Source organism: Telmatherina bonti (genome assembly GCF_933228915.1).
Source record: "Telmatherina bonti genome assembly, chromosome: 21".
In the NCBI taxonomy this organism is placed as follows: Eukaryota; Metazoa; Chordata; class Actinopteri; order Atheriniformes; family Telmatherinidae; genus Telmatherina; species Telmatherina bonti.
The window spans coordinates 21,828,984-21,856,020 of NC_136630.1; the positions used below are offsets into that span (position 1 = coordinate 21,828,984).

General features: G+C 38.8%; 2 protein-coding genes across 2 annotated transcripts; both read right to left on the reverse strand.

Annotated features, from left to right (window-relative positions):
• Positions 1-343: 343 nt before the first annotated feature.
• sh3bp1 (SH3-domain binding protein 1) lies at positions 344-18,734 on the reverse strand (the record flags this gene model as incomplete). Its single annotated transcript, XM_079261377.1, has 18 exons — positions 344-612; positions 3,022-3,383; positions 4,423-4,588; positions 5,147-5,244; positions 6,935-7,048; positions 8,785-8,865; positions 8,945-9,026; positions 9,627-9,738; positions 9,957-10,093; positions 10,187-10,277; positions 10,381-10,449; positions 10,574-10,661; positions 10,733-10,809; positions 13,032-13,143; positions 14,153-14,229; positions 14,316-14,420; positions 16,587-16,629; positions 18,685-18,734. 18 exons carry the CDS (start codon positions 18,732-18,734, stop codon positions 344-346), a joined length of 2,133 nt encoding a protein of 710 aa, XP_079117503.1.
• A 1,269-nt stretch (positions 18,735-20,003) lies between these two features.
• On the reverse strand, positions 20,004-26,141 carry pdap1a (pdgfa associated protein 1a). Its single transcript, XM_079261348.1, has 6 exons — positions 26,002-26,141; positions 24,814-24,896; positions 24,663-24,737; positions 22,741-22,865; positions 22,440-22,591; positions 20,004-21,400 (listed from the first exon to the last, which is right to left on the reverse strand). The coding sequence occupies exons 1-6, from the start codon at positions 26,012-26,014 to the stop codon at positions 21,366-21,368; spliced, it is 483 nt and encodes a 160-aa protein (XP_079117474.1). The 5' UTR covers positions 26,015-26,141; the 3' UTR covers positions 20,004-21,365.
• Positions 26,142-27,037: the final 896 nt, after the last annotated feature.

A 27,037-nucleotide genomic window follows, 5' to 3' on the forward strand; every position in this document is an offset into this window, starting at 1 on the left:
CTCCACTGTTAATTAAACGGCACAAGTGTGTTTATTCTTTTGAATAGTGAAAACAAACTCCACCACGCAACACCTGAAAACTGTGCTGTGTTTGTGCGTAATTTATTGTTGGTATACACTTCATTTTTTTACATGAAAATGCGGGACATAAAGTACAAAAGAATAAATAAATGATGTTGCTTATAAAAGATCCTCATCCCACAAAACGCTCCATTAAGCTACAACATTTTAACTCCAGATACTAAAATGGCAAAAGACAATAATGTTTGTTGTTTTCCCACAAGACAAAAAGTGTCTCTTGACCACATCCAAGATAACGCCTTATAAACGTGCAGGACTTTGCTCACTGTGCTATAGAAGGAACCTGCTTTGGTTGTGATGGTGGAGGAAGAGGTGGCGGGCAGTTTGGGGCTTTGACTCCACCCTTTTTCAGCGGCTTTTTGACGCACGGTGGTTGAGCTCCGAGTGTGGGCTTTATGTCGGGGCCTGTGTCAGCAGCTCCAGCTGGGGGTGGCAGGGGGGCCTGCATCTTGGGTGGTGCCGGGGCTCTCGATTTAGAGTACTGGACTGTCATCTGTTCGTTAGCTTTCGGTGTGTTGAAAGATCTTTTTGCTGTGTGACAATACAGGAAGAACAGCAGAAGGATTGAGAAGCAGTTAGATGATAATACTTGTGTACTTCCACCTTTAGAAATAGTTACTGAGTAGGTTTATCATTAATAGTTCCAGTCATATATTTGCAGTCTTATCGTTGGGACTGTTATTTGTGTTATCGTTCATGTAGGAGCCAATAATTGACCTTGTTGCTGTTATGGGGGCACCAGGGGGCACGGATTGTTACTTGGGCAGGTGACATGTACATCTATATGTATATTCAATTCAATTCAGCTTTATTTATAGAGTGCCACTTCACAACAATGTTGTCACTTTACATGCACGAATCAACATACACATCATTTCAAGCCAATGGTGTGTGTTTAAGGGGAAGACGTCACTGGGTCATCAGATGTTTGGACTGGAAGGGGCAAAGGAGTTTTTTTTAAAGCTGGGGTAGGTAATCTTGCTCAGAGACATTTTTTTTTTCTTTGGGTGAAGTGGTTCCTGGTCCTGATAGTCTATACATTTTGTAGTCATGAATAATAAGAAATATAGTTAGACCCCTCAGTTTACTGTAAATCTGTAAAAACTCCGACCAATCCAAATGTTGGAAATGGAGTTCTTTATTTTTTATATTTTGTAAGCTTCTTCTCCCGGCTCCCCTCCTCCCCCCTCCCGCAGAGCATACCTGATAGCCAAACCCTGCATATAAACAGTATGTTGGGATGAAAATACAAAGTAGTGAAGAAGAAACTCGGAAGGCAAACATGGCTGAGAAAATGCAGGAATGATTTCCCGACCCGGCTCGGTTTATTTGGCTCCTCCTGCTAAACAGCCGAGAAAGAGAAAATCGTCGGTGGAAAAAGCCTTCTGCTGCGATGTTCAGGTCGGGTGGGGGGTGGAGTGGGGTGCTGGCCGCCGGGAGTGTCTCAAACAGATTATTGATTGGAGGGGGAAGAGGCAAGTTAGGGTGCCACTTTCAAATCTTGCTAGCTCCCCAACATTACCTACCCCAGCTTTAACTGTAAGGGTGCAAGTCAATGCTGTTCGTTTGCCATAAAGATGCTTGAATGCAGATCAAAAGAATAAATTATGACTGAATCTGCAACAAGAAGAATCCGAGTGGAAAAATCAGTTATTATAGACAGTCAATCTACTCCTGGGTCAATTTCAGTAGCTTAGTATAAACTTAGCCCCTTCAATTCATGTCTTTCTTGTCGTCTTATGAGTGCTCTCAGTGATAGTCTGCTTTGTTGTCTTACAGATGCTGTAATAGTTTTTACAGGTGTAGTGGCAGGTTTTCTGTTTTAGTTGTACAGTGGTTGTGTTGCCTTTTGTTGTGAAACAACAATCAGGCAGCTCTTGGCAAAGCAGATGGTTCAACATGTCAGTCAGACCACCTTTCTGGTGTTGTGGTCTGGACAAGACAAGTTTAAAACAATATTTTGAGTTAAGTTAGACTTTAGCAGAAATAAAATACTCTTGCTCAACTTTATGGAAACAGAGATTTAGATGATGCAGTTTCACTTTGTCTCTAATAATACAAACATTTTTCAGTGCTGCACAGTCAGCGCTTTAGTTATAAATATATTTTCAAAAGTACCCTCAACCATCTGGAAATGGTTTCTCTTTTTTACTTCAGGTTTAGATTTCTGATCCTTTTGCACGCTTTTGTTTCCAATGTATTATTCTTAATCTTTTCATTTTTTGGCAGTCACTGAATTTTAATCTAATTTAATAAAAAAGGCTTTCCCCTCAGAAAATACCTTGTAGCAGACATGAGTGAGGCGTTTTCATTGTTACTAAAAAAAAAAAAAACAAAAAACTATATATATATATATATATATATATATATATATATATATATATATATATATATATATATATATATATATATATATATAGGTTGTTTTTTTTTTTGTTTGTTTTTTTTTTCAAACATGATTTTTAACCTTCACATTTTTTAGGAAAAAAAAAAAAACATGATGTAATAAGAACATTTTGTTGGCTGATGCAACCAAGGGTGTGACTTGAGTCAACCCCCACCCAAGAGAGGCCAGTTTAAGAGATGACGCATGAACCTCAATGCTGATATTTTGGTCAGTGGTGTGCAACTTCCTGTTTCCTGTGTACATCCTGGTTGTTAAAACCAAAACGGCTGATTTATTTTTCACTCTCAGCTTGCACTAACAAGCTGCCCGCTTTGACTTTGCAAGAGGAAAGAGACAGAAGTAAAGACTCTGAACAGGAAATCACAGAATGAATTATATGTAAGTATTGAGGTCTGCCCCAAAACAACAGAAGATCTTTGTAAGTGAGACGCCACCAACTTGACACATGAGGAGTTTGTCATAAAAACATCAACAAAATTGCTTAGCAAAGACACTGATCCCAGCTCACCCTGTTTCATACACCACTGACTTACGTTTATATGGAGATGTGATTTTCACAAATGCTCTGGGAGAGTCAGGCGGCGCCTCCATGATTGGCTCCAGCTGGCACTGCTCTGAGCTCTGCTTCTGCACCAAGCTCCTCATCTGACCCGAGCTCGGCACTGATGCTCTTGGAGGCGGGGATGGCTTCTGGTTCGGTGTCGAGCTGCATCCATCGGACACACTGGAAGCTGGAGCAGGGATGGGTTCGAGGCAGGATGAGCTGTTGGCTGCTGAGATTTGATCAGCTGGTGCCGTTGTCTCAGCTGCTGGACTTCCCCATGTGGTGCCACTGCGACCACTCACAGAGCCGGATTTCACCAGAAAGAAGCCACCGCTGTCCTGAGAGGCTGTGCTGATGACAGAAATACATCAAAAACATCTGTTGTTACTCTGAGCTATTAAAACATTAACTTTTAAAATAGGTTTAACCCTCATGCGACATTATTGTTTTTGAATGTTGCATGATGACCTTTTGGAAAACTTTTGATTGCATGCTCCCTGACATCAAAAGAAAGTGCTTCCTTTCTTACTATTTGGTAGTTATATCTCAGGACATAATAAAATATATATTTGGTGTTTACCAGATATTAAAATTTGGGAAACACAACCTCAGATAAAGAAGAGATGACATTATTTTGGGGGATATAATTAGTTACACACTTGGAGAAGGAGCCAAAGAGCTGTGGAGGAGTTATATCCCTTTCTTTTTTACAAAGTTGCTTCACTTCATTTATACTTTGCAGGTATTCAAAAACGCTTATGGTCCTGTTGCAAAATTTCAGTCAGGTTCTTGTCTGGACTTTCGATTATTTTCTCATCAGCTATGATGTGGTAAGTTAGCTACTGCTGATTGGGATCGTTGTCCTGTCATGTGCCCCAATTCGAGACGAGTTTTAGTTGTCAACTCTGACTGATAACCTCCCATTTGACTCAAGAGTCCTTTAGCATACAGAGAAGTTTATGGTTGATCGATTCAGGCCCTGTAGCTCCAAAACAACTCTAAATAATCAGCTCTCCAGCACTGTGCTTGGCAGTTTCTCTGAGATGTTTGTTCTGATTTTTTAGGGTTTGGTGGTTCTGTGTATCGTGGTCATAAAAATGTTGGTCTTGTCTGTCCCATGGACGTTGTTCCTGACACTTTGTGGTTTATTCAGATGTAACTTTACACACCTAATCCGTGCTAATGAACTTTCACATTTAGCATGCAGCTGAGGCCTGAGACAGAGACTGAGATGTACTTCCTGCAGTTGCTCCAGGAAGTACTGTACATCTTCCTGGAGAAGCTGTGAGAAAACATTTACTCAATGTATTTCTATGAAAGAAGAAATGAAATTTTCCACATACTGGCGCAAGATGTACTGAAATATTCACATGACCATACGACAGTGTACCTGCTTGTTTTGGAGAGAGGGACGTGATAGGAGGAGCAGGATGAAGCAGTGGATGAAGCAGCAGAAACTGTTCTGCACACTTTCTCTTTCTCTGGGAAGAGAGACTGGCAGGCAGGAGCTGGTTGGTCTGGAAGCTCAGGTAGTTCTGGGATCTCAAAGGATTCAGCTGACAGAAACAAACAACTGACAAGTTTTATAAAATATAAGACATTTGATTTGTAATCCAGACACCACTCACAATTTATGTAGCTTATTAATGCCTTGAAAAGTCATTGCTATTACTAGCAAGAGGTCCTAAACACACACACGCAAACTGAATCTATTTTGAAAGCAGTTTCATGTTTTAGGGTTAACTTTGACCTGCTGTAGATGTTGTGGTGTCATAGTTTCCATAGCAAAGGTACAATGGCATTTAGGGATGCCACGCCAACGGGTCATATTCAGCTTTAACTTTGTTTAAAAGCATAAAGGAAAATAGGGAAACATTTACATTAAATTACATTACTAACTGCTGTAACTCGCTGCAACATCTGTCATCTGAAAATAGAAGTATTGTTCTTCTTTTGGGAAAGTCATGTTCCATTTGTGTCTATTCATGAGAGAGTGGAGTGAACTGGTCTGAGACTACCTCCTTACTTTTTTACACAGTGTTTGTGCAGCAGAACTTTTACTCTTGGATGGAATCACAAGCATAGGACAGTTTCAGTATTTGGTGTTTACATACCCTCAGGAAAAAGACTTGAGCAGTACTGAATTAAAGGCTCGATGACTGTCACCACCTGGACCGATGAGGCTGAAGCCATGTCAAACAGAGCAGCTTCCCTAAAAACGTGTAGAAAAAACAAACAACCTAATTAATTACTGGCTTTGTAATGGATTAATCTCGGTTGATTGCATTTTAATTGCATAACAATGTTTGCCCCAAAAAGCAACATTAATTTTTTTAAAGTTGATTTTAGTGGACAACAAAACGTATAATAGACACAGACATTAACATTGTAAACTCAATATTAATATAGTAAAAAAGACACAGAAAATATCTCTGAACAAAACTGAACAGACCTAAAGATAAATGTCCTTTTAAGTTTTTTAAGTAACAGCCGCAGCTGTTCTCCAACATTTTCTAGAACAAGTTCTACAACATGTTGAGGTACTTTTAAGTTTTTACAGGTTTTTGTAAAACAACAGTAAACCAGGGCGGGATCAATCAGAATCAACTTCTTTCTGGTCATGCAGCAGAGGTGATCACTTCCTGCTCCGACTGCAGCTTGAAGCTGGATGCTGCATGAGGACCGAGCTTCTTGTGTGTTCTCTTTGATGGGAGGAGGGGCCTATCCAGCTTTTAACTTTTAAAATATTGTTGTCCACCCGCTTCATTAACAGGAATTAATTTATGACTGTAAATCAGGGATCAGCTGGTGGCAACTTAACAATTTAATTTTCAGTCTGGTCATGGAGCAGCAGAGGTAATCATGTCTTGCTTGAAGCTGGATGCTGCGTGATGATCAAGCTTCCTGGGAGTGTGGGCGGAGCCTGTGGCAGCAGCCGCCATTAACCCACGGCAGCAGCCTGGAAATGGGGCGGGGCTGGATATTGGGTGTGGTTGGATGTCAAATGGGAGTGGAGTTAGGGTTAATCCAATCAAAATGTTGAGGGGGCGGGGTTGGACATCCAGCCCCGCCTCATTCACCAGTCTGCAGCCAAGACTCTCTCGCAGTCGCTGCTTCTCTTGGAGGACAGTAAACTAAACCAAAAATCTCCAATATTACCAGTAAAAGTTGACTTGTTGATATTTGCTTTTTCTTTTAACAGGGTCGCAAGAGGGATCTGTGCACTAGCTAAATGCAACACCAAAGTTAATAGGTCTACCATGTGCATCAGTGTAATCTGTGTACCAGCAATTGTGCACTGACAAACGTTTCCTATTCTGTAATTAAATGCATTCATGTTTTAATGCATTTTTCTATGATTAACTATAAAAAGCACTCGGAGAGCGCAAACCTCCACCAAGGCCTTTAAAAAGTTCATGGATCGAAACAATGATCCGGATCACCACCAAAATTAAATCAGTTCTTTCTTTTCCAACAGCTCCTGAAAATTTAGTGAAAATCTGTCCGAAACCTTTTGAGTTATCTTGAACATAAACAAACAGACAAACGGATAAAAGCCAGGTAAAACGAAGGTCATTAAAGACCACCTCCTATACATTTGTTGGGTAAATTAAGGTCAGTCTTGCTCATGCTCACACATTAGAAATAACATCAGCTTTTGGTATAGAGGCAGACACACAGGAACAATATGTCACATTCTCTAAATGATAACGCTGCTTATAATGTTAACATGATATGAGAAGTTCATAAGAAAGTCAAGAAAGTCTCTATTTTTTTTTCTTTTTTTAAGTTTTGTTTCAATCAGAAGGAAAAAGTTGTTAATACAGGCCTCAAGAAGCAGTGAATGGAGTCAACTAACAGAAAATAGAGGGTTTAAAAAGAAGTAAAAAATGGTTACGTACCCCTCAGCTCGTGGCCAGAGCAGGTTGGGCCCCAGCACAATGGCAATGTTACTGGGTGTCATCTTGTTTATAGCCTGTTGCTCAGACAGCAGAGATAAGAACTGGACCAGGTACCTGATGAAGACATTGGACTTAAAAAAGTTTGTTGTTTTGTGGTTCCAACAGAGAAAAGAACCAGTTTTATCATCTATTGGCACATGTGATGAAAACATCCATGAGATGACATATTGCTTGTGTGATATCAAATTTGCCTCATTAGCTTTGCTTAACAGAAAGTTGGGGTCAGCCTAGTATACTGCAGACTGTGTGATGAACATTTAGGTTTGACATGCTGAACTTGAAAGCTCTAGTGAGCAAAAACCACCAATTTGTATGGAGTTTGCATGATCTCCCCGAGTATGCGTGGCTTTTCTCCGGGCACTCTGGTTTCTATCCGCAAAACATGCAGGTTAGGTTGACTGGTTTCTATAAAAATGTCCCTTGGAGTGAGTGTGAGCATTAGTTGTCTCTGTGTGGCCCTGTGATGGACTGGCGACCTGTCCACGGTGTACCCTGCCTCTCACCCAGTGATTGCTGGGATAGGCTCCAGCTTCCTGGGACCTTGAATAGGACTAAGTAGTTAAAAAAAAGTTAAAAGCTTTGATTCACCATTGAGTTTTAAACATAGCAATGAGATTAATCTCAGAAAATGATGCAATTAATTGTGATTGAAAATTTTATTCATATCCTAGCTAGCTCCATACGCTACATAGTCAGTTGTCCAGTCGTAATTGCAACATTTCGTCCTGGTCTATGCATGCTTTTAAATGCATGCTTTAATCACTCCATCTATTTGTCTCAGAGGTCAGGGAAGAGACAACTCAGCATTTAATTATCAATTATCATTATGCAGCTCACATCTCCCTCTGATCCGGCAGCAAAGTTGAGCCTGCAATAAACCTTTTTGGCAGCGGCTACTTTAACTATTAATGGTAAGTGGTAAATTGTTAATTATGGCACCAATAACTATTCTTTAATGAGCCTTAAAGAAGGCATAAGCTCTTCAAAAAACAAAACACAACTTGAATCAAGTTAATTAAATGTTTGTCACATGCTTTGGTCAAAATAACACAGCATAACATCATGACATTAAAATTTGGTTCACATTGACCTGTTTTAGAGGATGAAGTAAACCATTCACTCCACTGATATAATATTTTTTTTAAAAAAACCTTTGAAAGACATTAAACCATGTGATGCAGCCATGGACAGTATATAAAAGATGGATGAAGCCTACGTGACGTCACCCGTAGGTTTCTACAGAACTGAATTGGAGCTCATTGGGTGATACCCACCATTGCCATCTTGGCAGCGTCACATGAGTTGTCACTCCCAGAAAATACAAAAAAGGGCTATGAGGTAGAGCTGAGAGGGGGGCTGTGAGCGTAACGGTGGATGGTTGACATCTATCAAACTTGACCTGCCTGGACGTAAGTGATAACCGCGCTAAATCCTGCTATTAACCAACTAAAAACCAGGGTTTTTCTACATTCTGCCTTCTTGCAGCGGAATATAGGGTACATGTCAATCAAAAGGAGTAAACTACTATTTTTGGCACTTCCGCATTGGCTTCACTTTTAACCGTCGGAGGTTGCCGCTTGGATGCAGCACATGGTTAGTGGCCTGGAAGCTAACATTTTATGACTAGTAGTGTTAGCTAGTTTTAGCTCTCAGGCTAGCATTACCACTTAAACAGGCAAAGATCTTCAAACTTCCATGCAAAGCAAATATATTTAACTTTAAACACTGAAATATCTTATTTGTATAGAATATAATACAGCAGACATGCTAGGAGTACTGTGGCCACACACCGGAGGTTGTTGTAGTTTTCAGGCGGTAGTTTCTTCAGTAGTACCTTGAAATGCTCAAGCTTCTCTTTCAGGTCTTTTTCCCTGTGAGTAAAGAGCACAAACTCAAGAAACAAATCACAAAACCGACATGACATGTAAAAATCAGTAAAGCAATACACACCCTGCAGCTTTAAACCAATCACTGTAGAGCTCAAAGGTCATTAGAGGTTCGGGAAGTTCTCGGAGGTAACACTTCAACGCTCCTGTAAACAAATACAAGCAAAAGCTTTGCAATCTCTCCTTTTATGGCTGAAATACTTTAACAACAGACTGATGACGATGATTATGATTATTACAATATTTATTATTTATCACTAGGTTTTATTTCACTTACAATGTTTTAATATATTCATTTATTGATTTTAGTAGGTGTACTTTTTTAAATTTATTTTCTATCTGATCTATTCACTCCTTTGGGATTAATAAAGTCTATCTATCTCTCTATCCGTCTGTCCGTCTGTCTGTCTATCTATCTATCTATCGCACTGTTAATTAAATGTATCAATCATTAATACTGTCGTGCATAAAGAGAATGTTCCTCCTCTAATGACTTGATACAAATAGTTATTTAGGGCTCATAAAAGGTGTTATATTACTGCTGTGCAAATGATCACAGTCAGAAATAATAGTTTACTTTACATTACTGTAAGCTATAGCAGGTGGGTGTGTTTGGATTAAAAAGAAGAGGAAGTGGTCAAAATGAGCTGTGAAAGTCACGATGGCTGAACAGACGAGGAAGAGCACCCGGGATAGAAACTCCACAGAGAGGAAATTAAAATGAAAAGCGAGGGGACGCGACTGACCAGCCACGGCATGAGGGTCCATGCTGAACTCGCTGTGGTCAACACTTCCATGATCCAGACAAGTCTTCAGTCTTTTCACCACTGAAGCTGCTGCAGCCAGACGAAACAAGCCCTGTGGAGAGACTGAACTGAATCCAGACTGGAGCAGCACAGCTGGAGGTGTTGGTGATTCTACATGTAAGATCACTAGACTGTAGTAGTAAAGTTAGATAGAAGTCTAAGCAAAGACAAAAACCAGGGAAGGGCTTGCAGAAAGCTTTCTTATTACTGAACAAATCACCCAAGAAAAACTGACTGAGGATTGCATCGTATTCATCCCATCAGACCTACCTCCTCTCTCATGCCTGTTCTCAGCAACATGTGTATACACTCCTGGATCGGTGCTGCAATTTCTCTGTTGCTTTGAGATAGATGTGAGAGTAGAGGCTCCCCATAGACTTTCTGTTTAGACAGGCTTAGTCCCGACCCTGCAGAATAAGATGAACATACAGAGGAAATAAGAACGGGTATGCAAATATTGCATTATTGCTTCAGGTTTAAAAAAAAAAAGCAAAGTTTACCTTTTTGGCTGTTATTCTCTTTGAGCTCACAGATAGTTTTGTCCAGAAATTCATGTGAATTTTTATGATATTCTGCTTGCAGCTCGAGAAGCTGCAGTTGAAGAAGAAAGAAGGGGCTCAAGTTGAAAATAAGAGTCTGTGGCTACATAAAAGTTTTGTGCATAGATGATTTAATGAACAGCGTTGAAACTCACACGGATGAAATAATTAGCATAATCATCTTCCTTAGTTGCAAAGTGATACAGGTCTGCAGAGTACTGGTCCTACAGACAGAAAACAGGGGGTCAGAGGGTGAGACGATACAACACATCACATAGAAGCAGCAGATTTCAGGCTGCTCTTTAACTCAGAAGCATTTCAGGTGGTTAGACAAGAAAGATCTCGTACCTTGATGCTCTCCAGCTTCCTCCAAGCTTCTTCCACCTCCTCCCTGAGGCCATCCTGCTTTGCCTGTGGACCAGTGCTGGCCAGACTCCTGCAAACACACAGAAAACGTGTAAGTTGTGAAACAACATGTGCTGTTTTGACTGAAGCTGTGTCACTCACCTGATTCTGGCATTGTTCCAGTCTGTAGTGAGCTTCGCAAACTGCTTCTTGTTCTTCAGGATCTCTGGTAGATCATCCTGGAGGGAAACATGGTCACTTTTAATACTGGTTCAGCTACAGCTAGTTTTTCATGCTGGGTTGTTTATAGTGACAGAAATAATATAAGCAACTGTCACATAGTGTGTTTATGTAATACCAGTAAATAGGTAGAATCAATCAAGCCAGCTCTTCCAAGGTTTGACGAACAGACATGTAACATTTATGACAAGAATAACTGCAGTTTGATATCATCCAAAAAATGCAATGAAAAAACAATGGCTTAAGTTGATGCACCAGAAATTTTGCAAAGTTGGTTTTATTTTTGTGTTGCACTGATGCCAATGCCAGAAAACTGTGTGTGTGTGTGTGTGTGTGTGTGTGTGTGTGTGTGTGTGTGTGTGTGTGTGTGTGTGTGTGTGTGAGCCTGGTGTGTGTACTCGTACTGTGTATTCATACTCTGTGTATACATAAAACCTAATATCGAAGTGAAAATATTTAAGCTGTCAAATGTCACATGTCAAAGAGATTAATCTGAGGAATTATTACATTCATTTTTTAATGTGTTAATGAATAAAAAACAGTTATTTTTCATACCATACTGAAAATACAAATTTGCATGATCTTTGGCATAAAAGTGCTTTGTCAAAGGGTTAAACCAAATCCACCAAAAAACTTTTTTTTTAATTTTTATTTTGAATGAGATTATTGATTAAGAATACACATTTACAGGATGGCTGCAGGATGACTTCATGATTGGATGATAAATATTGACTTATTTGGTGGTTTGGTGATGGAAGAGAAGCATTTCATCCAACACAGTAGTTTCGAAATTATTTTCCTTCAGTACCCCTTTAATCCAAATACTGAAAAGCTGTGAAGTTCCTGCCTCATGCTGAAACCATGCTTGTTTTGATGCTTTTATTACTGGGATTCTGACCATAAATACTGTATCCTGGCTGAGTCTTGTACTCCAATCAAAGTGTAATTCAAAGGTCAAAGTAAATTAACAACATATAACCTCATATTAGATTTTTGATTTTGTTTATTTTTTAATAGGGACAAATCATGAGCGCTGTGGTGTTGCTCAGAAGTGTTTTATAAATCGAATGTTGCAGGAAAACTCAAGGTTACCAGGACACACATGAGGCGCTTCATTACCGTAGCTCCATCTGTTCACTGGCTTCACTAAACCCCAAGAAATGGATGAAAATTGATTGGATTTATTTTATTTTCATTCATTTTCCTAACTGCTTAATCCAGTTCAGGGTCGCAGGGAAATTGGAGCCTATCCCAGCAGTCTTAGGGAAAAAGGCGGGTTACACCCTGGACAGCTAGCCAGTCCATCACAGACACAGAGACAAACAACCACTCGTGCTCACACTCACTCCTAGGGGCAATTTAGAGTAACCAATTAATCTAACAATCATGTCTTTGGATGGTGGGAGGAAGCTGGAGTACCCAGAGAGAACATGCAAATTCCACACAGAAAGGTCACTGCCCAAACCCTGCCCCAGCCAAGGATGGAACAAGCAACCTTCTTGCTGTGAGGCCACAGTGTTAACCACTAAGCCACTGTGCAGCCCTTTATTTTTATTTTATTTTATTATTATAACAAAGGATACATCTGTTAAAATCAGCAGATTTTGATGACCCCTATTTTCTTGCTTAAAAAGAGTGTATATTCAGGCTCCCAGACACCCAGTTCAACGTAAACCCAGATAAAACCCTTGAGCGGACACTTGTATCTGTGTGGACATGGCCTTAGTCTTTAATCAAAATTACTTTGAATGGTCAAAGAATCTTCAAAAGACTCCTGTGCTCTTTGGGGGAACCCATTGGGCAGGAATATAGGCCTCAGGTTTGGCAACATTAATCTAAAACACCAGTCCAGGTCCAGACATACACACTTTGACTAGACTGATAACTTGCTTTTAGCTAAACCACACATTTCATTAGTGTTTCTTCAGCAATATTAACAGTTTAACAGTTTACATTTTAGTGATGGTCTATGCCCGACCCCCCTCCACCCCCTACAAGCCATGCCTCTGGCATTTTAAGGAAGCACTTAAAGTATAAGAAGTAAATATATATTTTTAAAAATTAAAAACTCAGTTTTTCTAAATTAAGAACATGAATCAACAAAATAAATGACTTTCTTTTAATTTCACTGACAAACTAGAAAAAAAAAAGCAAAAAGGCAGGATTCATGTAACTTTTTCATTAGTTTGGTTTACCAACAGGAAATACAAGCTCTTTTCACCTCACTGAGCTTATTGAGAGGCTCCAGAACTTCCTTCTCCACTTTCATTTCAAAGTCTGCCAGCATGTTGGCCAACATCTTCTCTATGAAGCAGCACATCTCCAGCACTCTCCTGCAACACACAAACAAATGGGTGTCAGAGCGGGGAGTCCCCGAACCCCTAGAGACACATCAGCTTTCCTGCAAATTGTCTCATTCTAACATTTTGCCCTAAAAATGACTGACATATTATATCAGCAGCAGTTTATATTCATTTAGTGGTTCAAAACAACTTACTTTTTCATGGGGAAACTGCATGTATCAGAATCAGAATCCTCTTTATTTTTATTGTTGCACAATTACTAAATTTGAGCATCTGCTTCTTAAAATACAAATAAAAATTTATAACATGTATGCAAATTAACTGACTCTACTTCTTTCAAGTCTGACTTCATGCAACCACACTGAAAAAAAAACATGCTACATCTCCCATTTTAGCAACCGGAAAACATGATAATGTGCTTCTCTACTTTGCTTGTTCTGTAACCCATCGTAGCCCCAGAATGTAGTGGGCTTTTGTAAGGCAGACAAGGTGTCTGGCTTTGCCTGTATGAGGATGAGAGTGGTGCTCTGCAGGTTAAAGACAGAGATTCTCAGTCATACCTGGTTGCAATTTGTCCTTTTCATATGTCTTGTAAGACCATTTTGACATTTCAGCATGTCTGCTTTTGTGGAGAGAGGGTCTAAAAACTATCTGAACATGTTTATAAGAAGACATTTTATAAAAGATGTGAGCCGTAAATTGACAAATAAACAGGAACATTTAATCCACGGCTGAGCTAGAAACACATGCTAATCTAATCTAGCATGGGGGCTGCTAAATTGTTAGGTAGATTGAATGAAAACATGCTAACTCCAACTATCTTAGCCTGAAATTAAAAGTAAAACTCAAGCATGGAGTTCTTTTTACAAGCCACAGACAGCATCCTCTTTCTTTTTTTTAGCTATAACTAGAAACCTGAAAGCTTGCATACAATTGACACGAGGCTTTCACAAGGCAAACATTATTTTGGCCAACAATAAAGAGTTCAATAAACAGATGGATGGGTGGCTGGGTAAAGGCAGAGGATCAAACTTGTCACCTGAGTGAGGACTCTGCATCGAAGTCTTTGAGGCTTTCTGCCATGCTTACAGACAGCAGCATCAGTGGAAGCTTTTTCTGCAGAGAGACAGATGTGTGGTTTCTTTAAGCATATAAGAGAAAGAACATTTTCGGACATCTTATGTACGTAGCTGTCTCACTACCATTCGCTTTTCAGCCTCTAGTCCTGGTTGACTCTGCATGCAGCCCTGCAGCTTCTTATAGAGGACCTGAGCAGCTTTCCTGGCTGGCTCCACCCGCTGCTCCACCTTCATTCAACCACACACACAAACACACGGTTGAAATAGAAATTAAATAAAATGTTAACATTTTATTGAATAAATACTGTTCATCTATGTGTTTAATAGACCCAATGATCAGAAAAAGTTGGGAAGTTTCCACCAGGTTTTACACCGAAAGCTCTGAAGAAGAGTAAATATCAATTGAGCTGAAGTTGTCTGGACCAAGATGTCTTGTTGATGCCAGATGTCAGAGGAGAATGGGCATACTGGTCGGAGATGATAGAAAGGAAACAGTAACTTAAATAACCACTGATTACAACCGAGGTATGCAGAATACCCTCCTTGAATGTACGCCACGTCCAACTATGGAGCAGATGGGCTACAGGTGGGCCGAAATACCACACTCAGTGCCGCTGACTTAAAGAGGAGCAGGAGTAAACAAAACACTGTCAACATCCTGAGAGAAGAGGTGGAGGTGGTGGAGAAATACAAGTTCCTCAGTGTTTTAGACTATTAATGCAACACAGAGGCAATCTGCAAGAAGGAACAGAGCAGGTTCTACTGAGGGAAGATCATTCAGCATTTCCACCAAAATGTTGTGTATCTGTAAGTGTGTTGGGGAAGCAGGTCAGAGACTCCAAGAGACTGAACAAACTAATCAAGAAGGTCGTCTCTGTGCTGGGGAAAACTCTGGAGCTCATTGTCAAGAAAAGAAGTGCTGAAGATAGCACGAGAATTCCTCACATCCTCTAAACAAATCAGCGAGGAAACAACAGAGCGGGTTCAGTGTGAGGCTTCGTCAAGCTCAGTGCAAGACAGAAAGGTACTGGAGATCATTCCTACCAGCAGCCATCCCCCTCTGGAACAAGGCACTGTCTTCTTCTAATGAATTATTTTTGTTTTTAATTTAAGAATAAATAAAGAAAGAAAAAGAAACATATTAAATTAATTTCCCTCTAGGGATTAATAATGTATTTTTCATTTAGTAATAAATTCATTTTATTTCACTCCAGTCAGCTCAAAAAAGGAAACTTAGGTTAGATTTAACTCAGACTCACCAAACTAGACATAAGAAAATCTAAAAAAAAAAAGAAAAAAAAAGTTGCCTGATGAGTCTTGATTTCAGCTTGATTTTAGATTTGATTATTTCCAACACTTTATGACCACAATGTAGCACCCTCTGATGGCAGTGAGCTCCCTGTATGCTAATGGTCTCAACAGCCACCAAATCTCAAACCCACAGAGCATCTTTGTGGTGATTCTGCACATGGTTGTGCTGCCAAAAATATCAGCTGCAACTGTGTGATCATGAACTATCATTTCAATATGGGGTGAAATCTCTGATAAATGTTTCCGACACCTTGTTGAATCTTTACTGTGAAGAATTCAGTATGTTCTGAATGCAGGAGGTCCAATCCTGATAAATACATTTAAAATTTGACAATGGCAAATAGAGAAAAGTTTATAAAATATTGAACATTATGAAAGATTTGCTGGTCAGCAGAATAAATGGTGACAGGTGAGGGTGTCAGGATTGGGTATAAAAATTACAATTCACCAAAGCTTGAGTTCTATGAAGCCAGGATGGTTTTTTTTGTTGTTGTTTTTTTTTTTTTACTGGAAATGGCGGAAAACATTGTTTTATGTGCAAAACCTTCTAACTTTAGGTGGCACTGTATGAGAGACTTGTACAATGTAATCACCAATAAGCCATTTTCACTAAACACAGTCCATTCCAGCATCCAGAGATGCATCTTACCATGCAGAGTGTTATGAATAAATATAAGAGCGTTGATGTTTATGTGATGGGTGACTAACATATACGCGAAAGTACTACTGATGTCAAAGTGTGAACTGGACTGTTGTCATTTTTGGGGAGACGCATGCTGGCCTCAAGGCAATGTCTTTTGTTACTTTTCTGGAATTACAATTTTTTTTTTTTTTTTTTTCAAATATTGACATTCACCTTTATCTTTCTTTCTTTTTTTTTTTTTAAATGAAAACTTCACAGTTTTATCTAGCATTTCGGTTTGTAAAACAATCTCTAATTAAGTAGAAATATTGTAATGGGTAATTGATTTTACAGTTGCAATGGTTGTATCATTCTGCATGTGACAAAAGATACACACTAATAACAGATACAGACAGAAATAGTTCACAAAGCATTGAAATAAAACATATTTAATCTCTCACCATAACCAGGTCCTCATGTAGAAGTTCAGTGGCATCTTGCGACCTGCAGAAGGTTGCAATGTAGTGGTTATAAAAAATATGGAGGAACACATCTAAATCAGCAACAGCAATTCTTCTTATTATTGTTTAATTATAACTACATAAATATCTTTAATTCAATAGAATGCAAAACTTTTGCATTCTGATGGGTTCAGCTTCCTAAATATGATGATCTGGAATTGTACAGTGTCCCATACAGAATAACTAATTAATTTAGCAGCCAGCAAAAAGTCCAAAAACATGAAAACTCTGTATAGTTTCTTAGATTTTGTATGATTTATTTATTGATAAATTTGATCTATTTATGATTCTGTGATTTATTTTATGAAAGAGGTGTTTGATATCCTATTTTCTGTTGTCCCCAGTTTCTGTTTATATCAGTCCAATGCTGCAATAAAACCTATTGCATGGGCTCAGTCATAAAACACAATGTCAGCTTGACTCCAGCAACTCCACTGAATGATCTGAATGTGCTCATCTGTCTTTGAGAAATCTGATGTAGTACACTTATACTAGCAAGTGTACTGTCAGACTAACTTGTTGAGATGTAGCTGAAACCTGCTCTAAAGTTTCAGTTTAGTGTGACAAGGACAAAACATATCTCCACCTCTGATCTTGTCTTTTCAGAGAAATGAAACAATAAATTTACAGTTTACTGAACTGAACTACCCAGACATCCTACTTCAATAGGACAACTGATAATCACATATAAACAGCTTCACATGCCTCCCACTTGGCACCTTCTCCGTTTTGACACTTTAAGCAAATGGGGTCGTTAAACAAAGGGCATTCTACACCCACAAATATCCAGAGCAAACAACCTAAATCTGAGTGTGTGGGTTGCTGCACTAAGACACTTTTCCTTTGTGCTCAGATGTGAAAGCAAAAATGATTAGTTAAAGATTATGACAAGCTGCAAACTTCTCCACAGCTTTGAGAACATCATGAAGCTTGGTGTTGCACTAAAAGGAAATCCAACCCAGTTCACAAGAGGGTCAGATGAGCTCCAACACCTCCAAGGTGCAATGCACTAATGCACTTCCTCCAGTAAACTTGAGATTTAATACTTCAAAACATGGATTGGAGGATTTTTCCAAACATGTCTGAAATCAGTTCCTTTATCACGTCTGTCTAATTCATTGTTTGCTTGTTTGCTTTCAATTCAAAACCAGAAAAGTGAGTGTGCGCAAGTCGCAATGTCCTCAAAGGTTTCAGCATCGGTAGAAAATGAGAACTGAACGAAGTACTGCTGTGGTAGGTGAAGCCCATGTTGCTCTGCTGCAGATGCATATCGCGGTTTCTTATTAAACCAAAGTGTGCCAAAGGAGAACACAGCATGGCCTGCAAGCAAGCCTCTGCAGTTCTGCTGCATACAGAATTCTACTGAAGAACCACGGAGGAGGAAGGTGTCAAATTAGGTAACCCACACATTTGCAAATGTCAGTCAGAGGTAATCGGCCAAATGAGCACATACTGTAAATGTGCTCGATCTAATGTTGGGTAGTCCAAAACAAGCATTTCTAACAAAGAATCATATCATATTATTGTTTGTTTTTGTAAAATTATGAAAGAGCATCAAAAGAAATTTGTTTTAAAGAATATAGTTTCAGTTCAGATGCAACACAAGACCAACAGATGCAAACCTGTACTCAGTTTGTCTTTTAGGTGTAAAACAGTCTGAGGTTTCTCTCCCAGTAAATGCACCTAGTCGCAGCTATTTGAAACTCTCTAAACAAAAATCAGTGGAATTTCCTCAAAGTGGAATATTACAAATGATATTCTTGGGAAAGTAAGCAGTCCATGAAAGTTGTTGGTGAAAGGGACCCAAGCCAAGAATAAAGAAGAAAACATATTGCCACAGATTGCAGCGTCAGCTTTAAGGTGACAGCATGCATTGTAGGAAAAGAAAGAAAGAAAGAAAACAAACTTGGAACGAGTTGTGAATATATAATGAACAATTTGATTATTAGGTCAAACAACAAGGTTTCAGTAGCTGACATAAAACAATAGATATACTATTTTAAAAAATGCTAACAATATAATAAGTAAAGATGCTTACTTTGCCGCTGAGCCAAGCTGCTTCAGGAGGCTCAGAGACTGTCGGAGCATGCTGGCAGCGCAGTCCAACCAGCTTTTCTACCTGACTGTCTTAGTCCTGTTCAGCTTCACAAGGTATCCTCCTCTTAAAACCTCCACCTAAAGTCCCACTTAGGTTACTTAAAGGGGAAGAGAAAGTGCAGGTATACTGGGTTGCTCCATCTCTGTGGTGTTTGTGTGCATGAATGTGTGTGTTTTGGCTGCCAGTTTTTGTTCTTGTTTCAGGAGCGTGCTCCTCTGTCACTGACACCCGTCAGCAAATGAGGAAGTTGCAAAGATGTAACGTCGGACGTGAGAGGGAGGATTCCCCCCCCCTTCAGTGTTTTTTGTCACACTATCATTTGATAGAAACAGTACACAATGAGTGGAGTTGTGTTGAAAATCTTGTGTTATATCTTTGCAAACTGCTTTATGAAGCAATGTAAAAAGTGCAGGGTTGAACCATGTGATTTTTAAGTCATTTTCCCCAACAGGCAGTGGTTGGGATGCACTTCTGTAAACGCTAAACAGCAAATGTTAGTGTTAAAAGGATGTGAAATGGCTGAAAGAGGAAACTATCAACATTGCTTCTTGTGACTTGTTTCCCCCCCTGCAAGCCTGTCAGATTTTGAAAGTTTTTGTCATTTTTGCTCATCAGAATTAGAACAACATTAACTTTCATTCATGAACAAAACATATTTCTGTGTATTCTTTAGGAAAATGATTAATTACCTCATATTTAAACTACTTCAGGCAGCTTTTCTTTCCAGTTTAACAGGCTCTGAGCTGACTGCTTTGTATCAAATGCTGAACTTTGGAGAAAAGATTGTTTGATACCAAAAAGAAAAAAAAGGAGAATCACTTTTCCTTCACTTTTGAAGAAATAAAAACATTAACTTATTGTAAAAATGGAGGAATCCATATAATGTATCACAATATACTAGCTTTGAATGTGTTTGTTGGATATATTATTTCTAACATCCCAGTTTTACATGACCCTGTAGATTGAAACATAGCCGGAATTAGATCATGACAAAATTGCATTAAATTATTACTTCATAGCACGGCTGAATATCTGGTCTGAGATGCAAATGGATGCACAACCAGAAATAAACCTGGTCTGTTAGACACTACAGTCTAGTGGTGGTGCAGGCAAACTGCATGGAAATTGGATTACATTTCTGCTTCTTTGTGATAAGTTCCTCTTTTACTGCGAAAGCAACCTCAAACGAAAGAAATTGAAGCTAATTAATGGAGACCACAAAGCTGCTTTCAGTTACACAAACAAATCCAACGTCAACGTTTTTTTGGCTGATTTTATTGTTAAAAATTCCTTCAAATACATGATGAAAAACCAAAACTTTTTTATGCTTGAACACTTTTACTTTACTTTCAATATATTCTCATGATTAGTTTTTCTATTCATGGTAAGTCCGAATAAATCAACATACCGACATGTCAGTTTATTGTGAGCACCTGTGAAGTAAACAAGACAAAAGGCCTGCAGCTGTTGGGGGAGAGATTAATTTGATCATTTGGAGAATATGGATGACGGTGCTCATGTATGATGCATGAGTGCAAGTTGTAAATGTACCTAATAAACCTAATTAAAGAAAGAGTTTTTTGTAGCACTTTAATTTCAGGAGAAAGACAGTGAGTTGGTCTTGTGGAAACTTAAAACAAAAAAAAAAAAAAAAAAAAAAGGCAACAAAAATCTTTTAAAAACCAGAGTTATTGAGGCAGTTAATGATGTTTAACAACAAGAGTGAAAGTTATGGGAAATTCAAGTATTATTATTGGAGGTTTGAGAATAAATTACATTACAGATTTTAAATGATCTTGAACAAAAAGTCTATTAAAGGGAGTAAATATGTGAGAAATATCCTTTACCTTCTTGGTGTATTGTGGCAGGGAGGTCAGCCGAATTGTAAAATGTAAGATTTTACTTTAAAAAAAAAAAAAAGATCAAAACTGGGACTAATGGAAAGCAAATAGAAAAAAAAATCCAAAACACTCAGGTTTTATTTAAGACAAGAAAAATAACTAATGCAACACATTTACTTAACTCTTAGTGAGATGAAAAGCTGCAGTACAGGATGTCGTTTCAAGCCATGACTGAAACAATGAAGTCTAAAGTTGGATTTGTATGCATCAGATTTTCCTCAGAACTGGTTTTTCATTCCACCACTTGGTTTGCAGTTTTACATATCAGAAGGAAAATAAAGCACCAAAAAAAAAAAAAATCACTGCAGTGCCTCTCCAGCAAACTTCCTTTACATAACCTTGTCAAAAACATATGAATCAAAAGGAATGGAAATTTTAGCAGCTTTAAAATAAAAATCCTGGGGGGGTGAGAAGAGTGAAGAAGCTGTGGAGCGCTTGGAAACCCTGCTGACGACGACTCCCGAACCTCCAGATAATTTTAAAGAAAATTAAAGGCATTCCAAATGTTGCAGTCCTCTTCATCTTGCTTTGCTTCACCTGTATTTCCTGTCCTGACCATAAGGTCATGGACGACCCATGCCCCTCTGATATGAAGTGAGGGACAGGAGTTCAGCAGCAGCCCTCATCTGACGTTACTCATATTGGTCCCCTCCCCGTTCTCTTCAAGATCTCCTTCTCCGTCTGAGACTGAAGTGCATGTTGAAGCTTTCAGGTGGAGGACTAACGCTTTGCTTTGGCTTCTTCAGCTTCTTTTACTGGCAGAAAGATAAAACAAGTCAGATGATGTTTCTTTAATCATTTCATATTCTCCTGCTTTTTTCTAAAACTCTACGCGACATATGAGCTTCTCCATGAAGCCAGTGAAGTAAGTGGCTTTAAGAAGGTCCTAACCTTTGCTTTTACGCCTCTAATACACCAAACCACTATTAGAAACCTGCACTTATAAATGCCTCTTCCTGGGTGTCCTAATCTCATCAGTATCTAAACTGAACAAGTATATAAAGAGTCTGCAAAGTATATGTTCATGTCCGAGGACAATGGTCAGACTGGTTGAAGATCATAGAAAGGCTAAACTAACTCTGGTAACCAATGGTTAAAGCCGAGGTCTGCAGAATTTTATATCTAAATAAACAACTCGCTGAACCTTGAAGCAGACAGGCCACAGTAGCAGAGCACCCCACTACGTGCCACTCCTGTTAGCCAAGAAGAGGAACCTCAGGCGTCAATTCACAATCAACCAAACTGTCTGATGAGTCACTTTCAGCTGCAACATTCAGACGGCGTGGTCAGAATTTGGTGTAAATAACATGAAAGCATGGATCCACCCTGCCCTGAGTCAACAGTTCAGGCTGCTGGTGATGCAATAAGGTGTGGATTGATGAGTATTGTTGCTGACAGTGTGCGTCCCTTTATGACCACAGTTCATCTTTTGATGGCTACAAATAGTTTCTTGAATATGACATCATGGATGTGCAGCCCACAAATCTGCAGCAAGTATATGGCATAGTATATGTATAGGCAGACGTAATAAAGTGGATGACCAAGAGACAGGACACCAGTTCTACAACTTGAAGTATAAATAAAGACATTCACAGACTTTTCAGACATGCCAAACAAGGCAACATTGAAAATCGATGACGGCTGATCTATACATTTTATATTTTGTGTCCGCAGTGAACTCACCAAACTGAAGATTAGCATATGCACTCATTTTTCTCATTACAGCTTTTAAAAGTGATAGAAATTTTTTCCACATCTACATAAGATCCATTTATGTTTTGTTTTGTTTTTTACCTTTCCTGAGCTCCTCTCTCTTCTTGGCAGCTTCCTCCCTCTGTTTCTTGATAATTGCCAGTCTGGCCAGGTCAGCCCTGGCCTGCTCAGTCTTCCCCTCAAGATGCATTTTCATGTAGCGTTCTTTTGATTTCTGCTTCTCTAGCTCCTCTCTGACACAGAAAAGGAAAGTTAAATAAAAACAATACTACAGTGCTTCTGTCAGAAAAAAAAAAACTAAATAATAAATAAAAGTTTAAGAAAAAAAATCTTAAAAGCTAAACAAAAAAAGTAAAGCATTCCTCTCCAGCTTCACACCCACCTCTCTCTGCGAGACAGCTCTCTAGGAGCAGCAACGTCTACTTCAGTCACCTTCTTGCTCTTCTGGGACACACGGTTGGGATTCTCAATCTCTATAAGACCCTCTACGCCACTCCTCTTTTTGGACTGTGTGCAGAAAGAATTTGTTGTCATTAACCAGCAAAAGATTGGCACCTAAAACATCAACAAGCAAATTTCAAGGCTCTTTGTTATTTGTTGCATTTATTCTAACTCGTGAAAAGTGAATAAAGTTACTTCAAGTATCTTGTTTTAGCAGTCAAACAACAAGATAGGATATCAGTATCTGAGATGACAAGCAATAACTTTTCTCTTGACTAAGACTCAATAATTACAAAAAAAGGATGTACAAAGACAGACACACTGTCATCAGTAACGTCTAAACAGGGGTGATATGAATGTATTAGATCAATAGCTATGATTTAGTAGTGTTATCAACAGTCAGACTGAGGACATTACTCTGACATACCAGAGATGATTTTAGAAAAGGAAAAAAAGAATAAAACAAAACACAGGGAAGGGTTACTGGGTCACTGCCCCAACTTAAAACCTTCTTTTTAGGATGCAACCAGATCAAAACTTTGTTGTTTTTGCAAAATAAAAATAGTTTAGAGAAGAATTGGTGTATCTGTATGCAAACACATGAAGTGAAACTGGACCGCTGGGTTGTGTCAAAGCTGTGCAAGTCATCATCAACCTGAGACAGGCCAATAGGCTTCTTGCTTTACTCTGCCTGTGGAGCTGTCAAGTAATCATTAAGACCCCCTTCACAAACCGCAGTCTCAAATTTGTAATGACATTAACAAATAGAATCTCATTTTGGAAAGTCTACTCGCCCAACATATAACATTCAAGCAGTAAATGGGAAACTGTTATGAAATTAATGGTGTTAATTTCATATACTGGTTCTACAAAGGCTGAAACTGAAGTCAAGTTATCCTGCTCAAACAGCGTGTAGATAGATGCACTGATGGAAGTGCATTGCATCTGCCAGCAGCATTTTTGAAGTAGGAACCAACTAAGAAATAAAATCAACTTTCAAGTACATTGTAAAATTTTCTGCACCATTGCAGGTAAAAGTGTGTCTGGATGTCCGACTGCCAACCTGGTTAGAAAGAATCTTGTGATTTTGATCTTGTAAAAAATACAGCAAACTAACAAAACAATTTGTGCAATGAAAGTTTTTTTTCTTTTAAAAAAATAATAAAAAAATAAAAAAAATCAGGAAAATTTAGAATAACTGCTTTTAAAAGATTTATATCATCAGCTTCCAGTAGTAATCGTTCGTTCCAGATGTCTTCAGAGTTCCAAGAAGTTTTTGGCTGAAATGATGAAGCAATCTCAGAACTTCGAGCCGGGAACTCATTTACATTATAGACGCAACGCTGGCTGCACCCACTACCACTTGTAGTCCATTGTCGTCTTTGTAAAAATTAGTTTTATTTTGTACCCATTAATTTTCTTGTGTAAACAGCAGGGAGTTGTTGCTATTGCTCTTTTTGTGGTGTTTGTTTGCAAAAAAGTTGCATCAATATGTGTGGTTTATTAATATTATTAATCACTTAAATTGGCTGGTGTTCGCATGGTGCACATATTAAATTAAGTTTGTGATATTCCTCTTTTATTCTGCATTTGTAGATGCTCACAAATTGGCTATCTAGTGAGAATAGAAAATTTTATGGTGTTGCACGTGCAACGGCAACTACCTGGTAATGATGTCATCTACTCTGTACTGGAATACCTACACGACTGGAAAGCACCATAAATGGCCAGATTTGATTAAGCAACACCTCAGAACTACCTGAACACACTGGATAATTTAAAAGTGACAAACCAACCTTGAAAAGAAAACTGCGCACTTGTTGATAATTAAACAAGCTAGTCTTTTCAGCCAGTCCTGCTCACCTCAGATTCCTCATCACTGCTGCTCTCCTCTTCAGACTCGGACGAGCCCTCTTTCTCTGCACCCGCATTTTCCTCCTGTTAACACACATATCTGATCACACTAGTCTTAGTTTGAATGTGACTCCATATGAGCTTCAAGTCTTCCCCTCACCAGTTCTTTCTGGGCTCTCATTTGTCGATCAATCTCCTCTGGGTTACTGAACTGCTTCCCTCGGCCCTTGTGGCCCTTTTTCCCTGCAAAAAATGGACTCAGATGTCACAGCAAGTAAGCACTACTCAGCATTTTAGAAGTTTGTCATTTCAAAAAAAGACTGGAAATATTACATTTATTCTTTGACCGCTAGAGACATTATGCTTGAGGCTACAAGGCTTCAGGAATTATAAACAAACAAACCAAAAATGGGAACTGTACAATATCATATGACTGTTTAGGGGTGCCTCAAAGGTTTCATGGAAGAAACAAACAAGCTGGGACAAATTTGCTATCTTTCAGACCACAAAAAATAACGTTTGAGGATTAAAATACTCAAATATGTGCATGCATCTCCTAGGTAGAGTGGCACATTTTGAAAGAGCTGCTTTTGTTGTTTTTATTGTGATTTTAACCTATGTCTATCTGATCATTTATTTTTTACGCACTTGTGAGAGGTGGAAGAGTGGGTGTTTTTATTGAGTCGCTGGACAATTTGAATTTCCCTTTTAGGGATTAATAAAGTCCTATCTGTCTATTTATCTACGTCCCTTGATCCTTATATAGTTCACATTATATACAAATATAAGTTGTTTATGTCAGCCTGCTGCATGAATGGAACCAGAGATCGTGTGTGGGCGGCTGACGTTTATGGGTGGACAGTGTCATTCCGTTGGAAATGTCCTGGCCAGAGGATGTTACTGGTAAAAAAAAAAAACAAAAAAAACATCCCTATAACTTCTACTGAACACTTTTTATGAACATTTACCATAATATCAAGCAATATGAAACCACTATAATTTTCCAGAAATGTATTTAAATGCTACTATGATCAGGAAAGCCAACGCGGTCTCGTGTGCACATGGTAATAGGTGTTTAATTTTGATACCAATGAAAGTTACAGTAACAGCTGTTCAATAACCCGAATTCCGTGCTGTTTGTTATCTAGATAACAGCGATGATTTATCTGATGCCCATTATCTGCTGTGTCTTCAATAACCACGCTCATTATTCAAGTAGCACCCAGCTAACAATTTAGCATGCTAACAGCTAAACATGCATGGGAATGCTATGTAAGCTAACAATCCATCGCCTCGAAGTTATCGCCGAAAAAAGGCATTTTACAATAAGATTAGTCATAAAACTTACCGCCACGAGGCATTATTAAAAACAGAGATGATAAATGTAGGACCCACCAAACTGCCGAAATATAATGTAACCGTTTATAGGCAAAGTCGGTGGTGTAATGTGTTGAAATAGGAGGCTACAAACTACTTCGTCTCTCCCGCTGCTGGCAGCAAAAAAAAAAAACAAAAAAAACTACAGACAACTGCGGTTCTGCGAGACCGCCTGCGCCTGCGCAGTAATAACCATCAAACCAATCAGTCCTCGGTACGTTTTAAAATGTGCGTCTGCCAATGAAAGTCTCATACTCGCTGTTTCCTCTCATTCATGAACATCGTACTTTCATTTTCAGGATCACGTTTTGATGACTAATGAGAGGGAGATATGTCAAAGAGTACTAAAATGGGAGAATACAGCTTTGTTAGCGTATGATCTTGCAGAAACTTTGAATAAAAGTAAAGGCATGGTTCCACTTTTGGGTTCATATGTCAAATTTATTTACATCGAATCAGGGCCGGATTAAAAGAGCACGGGCCCCTGGGCCCAGGGAGGTTTAGGGGCCCCCCTTCCCCACCGCAACATTGTAAAAACTTGTGAATGATACACTGTGAAACGACATTTCTGACATCTCTCAGCCAATGGTACCAATAGCAATACACTATTCGTAGTGGTGTAACTATCTGGCTTTTATGTACATTTTGTTTCACATCCAAACTGCTGGTGTTTGCCCTACACGGGACTTATGTGGACGTGGGCCCCTGGGCCTGTGCTCATAATTCCCACTGGATAATCCGGCCTTGCATCCAGTCCATTTTTCATCATTTTTACATTTGGGAATCCAAAATAAATCAGGGAATAAAATAAAGATACCTGTCCATTAAAAATTTGGGGCAGGACAGCGCATAAGAAAATAATGATTAGAGCAAATTTGTTGCTTAATGGTTAACTGACAGAACAAATAGTTTAGCAGTAAGAAAGTACTATATATGTATGGATGTATGTTTGTATGTATTATTTATTATTATTAATATTAATATTTATCAAACTTTTCCGAAGAACA